The following is an 8,335-nucleotide window of genomic DNA, read 5'->3' on the forward strand; positions in this document are numbered from 1 at the left end:
CCTGATAAAATCCAAAGAGATAATATGAGCAATATTATAGATTTGTATTCAAAATATGTACGCGACACAAACAGATATCTGTGTAAAGTCGTTTCTTCTACGAGACAATACAACAAAAATAGAGTAGAAATCCAACATATTTTCTGTCTCTACATATTTAACACAATGCGAAAAGCTTGTATTTTATTGCTCTTTCCAAAGAATGCACATATTCTTGACAATTACTCCACATAATGATATCGGTAATGTAACTATAAAGCGTTGGTAATATACCGACACTTTTAGTTACACTTATTGTTAGATGAGGGCGTTCACCCGTCGGAGTTCGCTCGTCGCTTAAGGATCCCCTTAACTTAGTTCATTTTAAACGTGTTAACTTTTAACTTAAACTAGTTATTTTTAAATGCATTAACGTTAACTTATTAACTTTTTTCGTACAAGTTACAATTTTATATCTTTGATAGTCAAAAATTATTTGTTTACTAATAATTATAATAACATAAGACAGTATCCAGTATCATTAAAACATTGGTTCATAAAATACAACACAACGGTACCATCCTCGACGCATGTAAAGCATAAGTTTAGTGCAGGTGATTTAATATATGATGACTTAAGAGGAAAAATGACGGACCATAATTGAGATGACACTTTTATTAAAATTTAATAAATATTTTTAAATTGTTTTAATTTATTGTTAGAGTATCTAACAATTAAAGATAAAGATAAAACGCACGTGGGCAGCTAGAGCAGTTCAAATTAAACAGGAAAATCTTTTTAACCGAAGTCCCTATTAACCATTTTGTTTTTAAACACTATAATATCTTTATTACACAACTATAATATCTAACTAATGTGTATTATTAATTATTATTTAAAGAAAAATGGTAAATATGCATATTAGCGCCGACTTCACCGATTTCAATGACCTTGACATATGTTGTCAAGGACATGACACTAAGTAACTTGCAAAAAATTTTAGCCGTCGCTCATTGTTTATTACAGAGTCATTAACAATTTAAGTTTATGACTTTTCACGCGAAGTGAGATACGATTTTAAATGGATTTGCAACTTTGAGTGCAAAACGAGATTTAGTTCATATCGCCAAACTTATTTCTAATTTAATTTAAAAATATAAGCTTGGCAATTCATGCCGAAATAAATATATACAGTCTTATGTCGCAAGTATCGGTTGGTCACTATTTTCGATTGTTAATAACTTTGTAATAAACAACGAGCGACGGTTAAAATTTTTTGCAAGTTACTTAGAGTCATGTCCTTGACAACATATGTCAAGGTTATTGAAATCGGTGAGGTCGGCGCTAATATGCATATTTACCATAATTTTTTAACTTAATTTTAACTGAGTTAATTTTTGTTTAAATATCTTTACCCGTAAACTTAGTTAATTTTGGGGTCATTAACTTTAAACTTAACCTAGTTAAAAAAAAAACTTACCCAACCCTGGGAGAAATGATACGTCATTTGTGTATGTTATAAAGCAGACGTGGAAAAAATGTTTGTGTTGTGTTCGTAGTTTTACCGATTTTATTATGCAACTTAATAGGAGATGGCAGTGCATGCTCAATTTTTGCCGCATTTCTGCCGTCACACTGTGTTTGCAAATGAGCTCGATTTCTGACGATATTCTGCTGATACAACATAACATCATGTTACGCTCATTTTTTATTTAGTTTTTGTTGGCATATTGTGCCAACACGTAATGCGTAAATTCTATTCTTTTCTATGCAAAAAACTTCTGTTTAAAAAAATCCTAATAGCGTTAAATCAAGTGAACAAGATCATCGAATATTTGCGTCGCATTCGATTTAACGACACACACATGGAAATCTTTTATTTAATATTTTAAATAAATGGAGTTACAAATACATTATGAATGTCCGTCATGTTATACTATATCTGACTTTTTTGAACTAGGGGATTTTTTTAATAGTTAATAATTAGATAACTCCATGGTTAAAAAGTTTGCATACTTTTGTCCATTCAAAGTGCCATCAAATACCATCAAAACAATCCACTAATGCGGTCACCAAAAATAGCACATCGTATATTTATGCTCCACTGGACGCATAACTTGCTATTTAAGATTTTCAAAGATCTATTAAGGCATGTTATGTGTATTGAGTTGTCTACGGTGATAAAAGTAAATTCATCCGTAAACAGAACGCTGTAAAAAAAGTTTGTTTCTTTATATTTCGTGCAATGCCGTATTCACAAAAATAATGCAATTCTAAAAATCGGTGTCACAAAGTTTCTGATACGAAAAAATGTGATACGGATGAGATTTCTGAACTTTAAGTATTTTCCATACATTAGTTTTAGAAATGCCAGAATAACATTCGATTTTCGTTGACAACTTATATGAGGATTATAAGCTACTGCAGCCAGTGTTGTGAGACGGGCCGGGTTTTCTCGCGCATGCGCGGCGAACGTAGCATCAATGAAGTATATATATGGATAAAAAGGTGTACCATTGACCACCCGTACATAATTTTGCAAAAGTTTTTGTAATTTAAGGAAAAATGTGTAATATGTCTGTGTATATATATATATACACATAATTATATATATATATATATATATATATATATACATACATATATATAATTGTGTATATATGCTATATATATTATATATTACATATTTTTCCTTAAATTACAAAAATTTATGTGAAATTGTATACAGACGATCAATACATTTTTTTATACATATATAATATTTAACACTTTTCCTTAAATTACAAAGATATCACATGTGTGTTTACCTGTGTGATGAAAGAGATAAACTGAAAGAGGGAAGGATGTTAAAATAATTTAAAGCACAAAATATATAATAACAAAACAAAATAAAACTTTCGCGCCCACAGCATAACCTTGTTATTACTGCAGATAGATACGTCGTTGCTAATGGTTATCATGGCCGCGCATGCGCGAGAAAACCCGGCCCGTCTCACAACACTGACTGCAGCTAATACAATAATTCCTGACTGCCCTTTAGTAGTAGGTTTCTATCATTTTTTTGGGGATAAATAAATGCTGTCTGTTTTATAAAATAATTGAACGATTTGATCGAAAATTTGTCGAGAAGGATGATTTCTCTTAAGACATTTTTTAGCGTACAACTGAAATACTTGCACAGAGTTTTTACCAGCTTGACCATAAATTAAAATCGTATCAATTTTTTCTGTTTGATTGAACAATATTAATTAAACAATATCATTGTTTCACAGATATAACACCACTTTTGCGGTTATCAAATCGAATCGATCGTAATGAATTTCTAAACTAAACTTTTTGATTGTAATATATGAAAACCAAAGGTTACTGACGTTTGCAACTTATTATGATAAAAAGGAATGTTTACAACCGTTTGATATTGAAATTATAAGAAAGATGTTTAATAATATTGATTAAAATTAGAATGATCATTTTTGGAAACATAATCAATATCAAACGATTGAAGCACTGCTTACCGTAATAAGTTGTAAACATTGGTAAGATTTTAGAGAATGCATTAGAGAACTGCATGTACTAACATTAGCTAGAAAATTTTAAGGAGGACCTGAGAAGATTTTTCGTATTCAAGGTCATATAAAGGTCATGCTATCATAAATCATTGGATTGGTTTTGACCTTAGCTATTACAATACGATGGTAAAAACAAGTCATCTAATTTAAAAAAAAATATCGTTGACTTTGAAATCTCGAAAAATATAAAAACTTTGAAAAAAATTTTTTGTTTATCATAATATACAGGGTGATTCAAAACAAACTGATGTCCTTGAAATATCATATTTATGAGCGAATTCTGAGACAATTTTTTCTTTTACAAAATTTTGTCCAAAGCTTAGTTTTTGAGTTATAATTGAAAATAGTTTCCTACTTATGAGTTCGAGACAACGGACAAATAGGGACCAGAGATGTTCAAAATCTGTATCGATCGTTACTTGTTACTAGTTACAAATGTATCGAGTAACTAAATTTTCATCGTTATTTCGTTACACATGTAGCGTTACACATGCCACTGTTATTCGATACATTTATAACGAGTAACGAATCTTTTTTCGTTATTCGATACTTTCCCAGCAAATAACGACATTTATTTATTAAATGGTAAAGAACTTTTTTTCTCGGTTTCACCTGCTCTACCTGCACACAAAAAGTGATACGGTTATTATGAGACACCCTGTATATACAGGATGATACGCAACGAGCGCCCACTAAGTAGATAGCGTTATTTCTTACCAAAAATTGAGTCGAAAAGTTCTGAACCATTTTTTTTATAATGTTTAATAAAGGAATTATTATTGAGTAAAGTCTGGCCCATCAGCGCCGACTTTTAGGCGGACGCACGTCAGTGAGCCGTCCGCCTGATAGTGTGCGTCGCCGTAGCGACGGAGCGCTCACGCACACTATCAGCCGCGCGGCTAAAGATCGGCACTGATTGGACAGACTTAATCAATAATAATTCCTTTATTAAGCGTTATAAAAAGAAATGGTTGAGGACTTTCCGACTCAGTTGGACCCAATCTACCTCCACCTTTCGTTTGGTCATTTACTTGTCGGACACCCTGTATATATGTATATATTGTGTGTGTGTGTGTGTGTGTGTGTGCGTGTGTGCCTGCGTGTGTGCCTGCGTGTGTGCCTGCGTGTGTGCCTGCATGTGTGCCTGCGTGTGTGCCTGCATATGTGCGCGCGCGTGCGCGTGTGTACGTGTACGTGCGTGTGCGTGTGTGTGCGTGTGCATGTGCATATATGTGTGTGTGTGTGTGTGTGTGTGTGTGTGTGTTTGTACACATATATATTTGCCCCTTCCAAACAAATATTATTTTCCTCTAACATTTTTTCGTATCATTAAAAAAGTGAGATATTTAAGATGCTTAAGTTAGAGAGATGAGAGATATCCTGCATAATATATTTTATCATGTGTTATTACATATTGACGATCTCTGTTAAATTAAAATAATAACTGTAAAAGATAGAGAGAGATACTTTTAGAATAAGGTTTACATCAATACAAATGTCGTAATCAACAATCTTTATTTTTATAAAAATGCATATTGGATAATAGATTATGTGCTTATAAGAATTATCTCCTCCCCCACCCCCTTTTGATCATCCTTATTAATCAGATATAAATCATAGATAAAAAATAATGTTATTATTAAATTAAGAAATTATAAGCACTATATTTTAGAATAAGCTTTATGTGTCAATGCAAGACCGATATAATTAAATGCAAATGTTATTACCACGTGAGTTTTGCATAATATTTCAAATATATATAAAAGAATTATTTTTGATTATTGTTACTTTTTAAATTATTTCTTTAATTATTTCTTTAATTATTGAATTATCAGCTGAAACGGCCGATCCACTTGTCACCGCCACTCATGCGATATACATCGGGAGAAGCCACAAAGCTCCGGCGGCAGTAGTGGGTTTGCAATTTCAACATTCGTCTTTGGCAACTCATTTCGTCAATATTACTTCTACGGTAAATTGATACAGAATTTTTGTTCTTTGCATAATTATACATACGCGCGATACATTCATATCGAGCGGTCTGTTTTTAGTGCACCGGTATGACAGGATGTAAAAAGAATTGTGCATCGGAAGAACTCGACTGTTATATTCTAGATAACAACGGATTTATCATTATAAGCGAACGTCACGAGCATACTGGAAAGTTTTTCGGCGAAATAGATGGGACAATAATGGATTCTTTAGTACAAGATAGGATATACAGGTAACACGATTACATATATAGAGTGTTATAAAAATGCTTATAGCCACTTTGAATTATATGCTATATACAGGGTGTCCCATAATTCGCGGATCACCTGCCATGTGCAGGTAGAGCACATGAAACCGAGAAGAAAAGTCCTTTACCATTTTGCGATTTTCGTAATAATTATTAAGAAATTAATTAAAAAAGATGGGCCAATCACAAGCGCGCGGCGAGAAGAGACTTCCTACACAGGCGTTGCTCGGTGCGCGGCGAAGCGGTGGAAGGGGCGCTGTATACGGCTACGTACGAGCGAACGCTGAAGCCACGCATCTCGAACTATTATTTGTTTTTTTTTACACTAATTGATTTGTCTCATCATTCTGTACTTAAAAGTATTATAGTAAGATTATCTAAACTAAATATTTTACGAGATATTTTATTTTTTATATCAAAATATGTTCGAATAAAATATAAAATAACTAAAAAAGTACTTAATAAAAAAATACTTTATTATAATGTTTTGGAAAGCTCTCGAGGTAAGCTATAAGAATATGTAATGAAAAATAGGGAATTCCATTTAAAAAATTAAATGTGACCTTCATGTGATCTACAAATAACTCTTCAAGGTCAAACCAATGGTATCATCTTATGGCCTCCTCGAAACCATACAACTTTTGTCTAAAATATTTTTTTCTAAAATGCATTGTTTACGAGATATTCCATCTGTTACGTTTGAAATTTAACACTCTGTATATACAGGGTGTTCCAGGAGGAAAGGTCAATATTCTGAGAGGTGATCGTATCGGTCATTTTAAGCAAAAATGTTCATATGAATATATATGTTCTATTACCCACGGTTTCCGAGATAGAGCGACTTGAATGTACAGTTGCAAAATTACTGACATGAAAGAAATACTACGTACTATCTCTAATATTTATTGTTCAAGTGATACATTTTTTACAGATTATAATAAATTTTCAAAAATTCCACCGTTAACATCAATGCATTTTTCAACTGTTGTGTGAACATGGCGTGTTGCTCGTCTGAGTACATCGTGACGTTCCTTTATGCGGGCACTAGCATCCATTATCTGAGCGAGCCGTTCGTCTTGTGTATTCACTTTTCTTCTGTACACTTCACTGTACAGGTTCACGGATGAAGATTGAAGTGCACAGAAGAAAAGTGAATACACGAGATGTACATTTAAGTCGCTCTATCTCGGAAACCGTGGAGAATACGACATATATTCATATGAACATTTTTGCTTAAAATGACCGATACGATCACCTCCCAGAATATTGACCTTTCCTCCTGGAACACCCTGTATATATATAAAAGGAACGGCTTTTTGCAAATTTCTGCAAACAAAACAATATTAAATGTTTTGAATTTATTTTAATCTTTTTAACCCGTAGTAAAACCACACCTCTATTTAGTATACGTACTAACCACACTAGTGCGATTTGGGATTTTGCATTTTTAAAGTTCCATAACTCGCGCATAAATAATCCAAAAATATTCGATAATATAAGCTTCTTGGGGTAAAAATTCCCCAGGAATCCAATGGTAATGGTCTCAAATGCAAAAAATAATTTTGTAATAGTGAAAAAATGTCAAAATCAAAATAAAATTTTTAAAAAATTGTTTTTTTTTCCAAAAAACGCCATTTTTTTTATTTGACAGAAATAAATGTTTTTTTCTAAATTAAAGTTAAAATGTATTTTGGAAAAAAAATATTTTATAAACATTATAGAATATTAAGGATTTTTTAGGGGTGTTTGAAAGTATGGTATATTTGAAAGGTAAAAAAATCAGTAAATGGTTTGTTTATAATAGAAAAATGTATTTATTTTTTCAAAAAATGACAAAAATACAAAATTATTTTTCATCTACGCTTTTATTACTTTTAATCTAAATTTATGGGGTCTCTCTTTCTCAGCCATGCTGTTGAATGTAATCATTTATTTTTATAGAAGATAAAAAATAATCAAGATTTTATAAAAAAATATTATTGCTCTGAAATTTACTAAACTAGAACACAGGCGCGCGCTGCGCATGCGCTTTTATTTATGGACAGTTCCCAATTTTTTTAACCTTTATTTTCTAACTTTAACTTTTTCTTTCACAAATTGTCAAACTGTCAAAATTCGCATGATTTGACAGTTGCAAATAACACGAATGAAGCAAGTCGCAGCGCACAAGCGAGACAGCCAATCAGTATCACGGAAAAGAGGCTTCAACGCTTCGATATATTCGAGTTCGAGGTTTCATGCCTTTTTTAAAAAGGGACTAGAACAACACAAACGCGCGCAGCCGTCGCGCTTTTATTTATGGACATTTCCCAATTTTTTTAACTTTTCTTTCCTAACTTTAACTTTTTCTTTCACAAATTGTCAAACTGTCAAAATTCGCATGATTTGACAGTTGCAAATAACACGAATGAAGCAAGTCGCAGCGCACATTTTCTCTCTCTCTTTCCCACTTCCCTCTCTCACTCTCCCTCAACAGCTCTCTCCCCCTCTTCACTCCCACTCGCAGAACTCTTCTCTCTCTCTCTCTCTCTTGCTTATTCTTTTTCTT

General features: G+C 32.5%; 1 protein-coding gene across 1 annotated transcript in view; it reads left to right on the top strand.

The window, feature by feature from the left end:
• Nucleotides 1-5,776, top strand: part of LOC115234324 (voltage-dependent calcium channel subunit alpha-2/delta-3) — a gene marked incomplete at its 5' end in the record, with an annotated part of 79,427 nt that extends 73,651 nt beyond the window's left edge. The window contains 2 exons of the mRNA XM_029805332.1: nucleotides 5,384-5,520; nucleotides 5,600-5,776. Coding sequence (XP_029661192.1) covers nucleotides 5,384-5,520; nucleotides 5,600-5,776 — 314 coding nt within the window. The remainder of the gene's footprint in view (nucleotides 1-5,383; nucleotides 5,521-5,599) is intronic.
• Nucleotides 5,777-8,335: the final 2,559 nt, after the last annotated feature.

This window comes from Formica exsecta, unplaced genomic scaffold (assembly GCF_003651465.1).
Source record: "Formica exsecta isolate Colony F162 unplaced genomic scaffold, ASM365146v1 scaffold107, whole genome shotgun sequence".
Lineage (NCBI taxonomy): Eukaryota > Metazoa > Arthropoda > Insecta > Hymenoptera > Formicidae > Formica > Formica exsecta.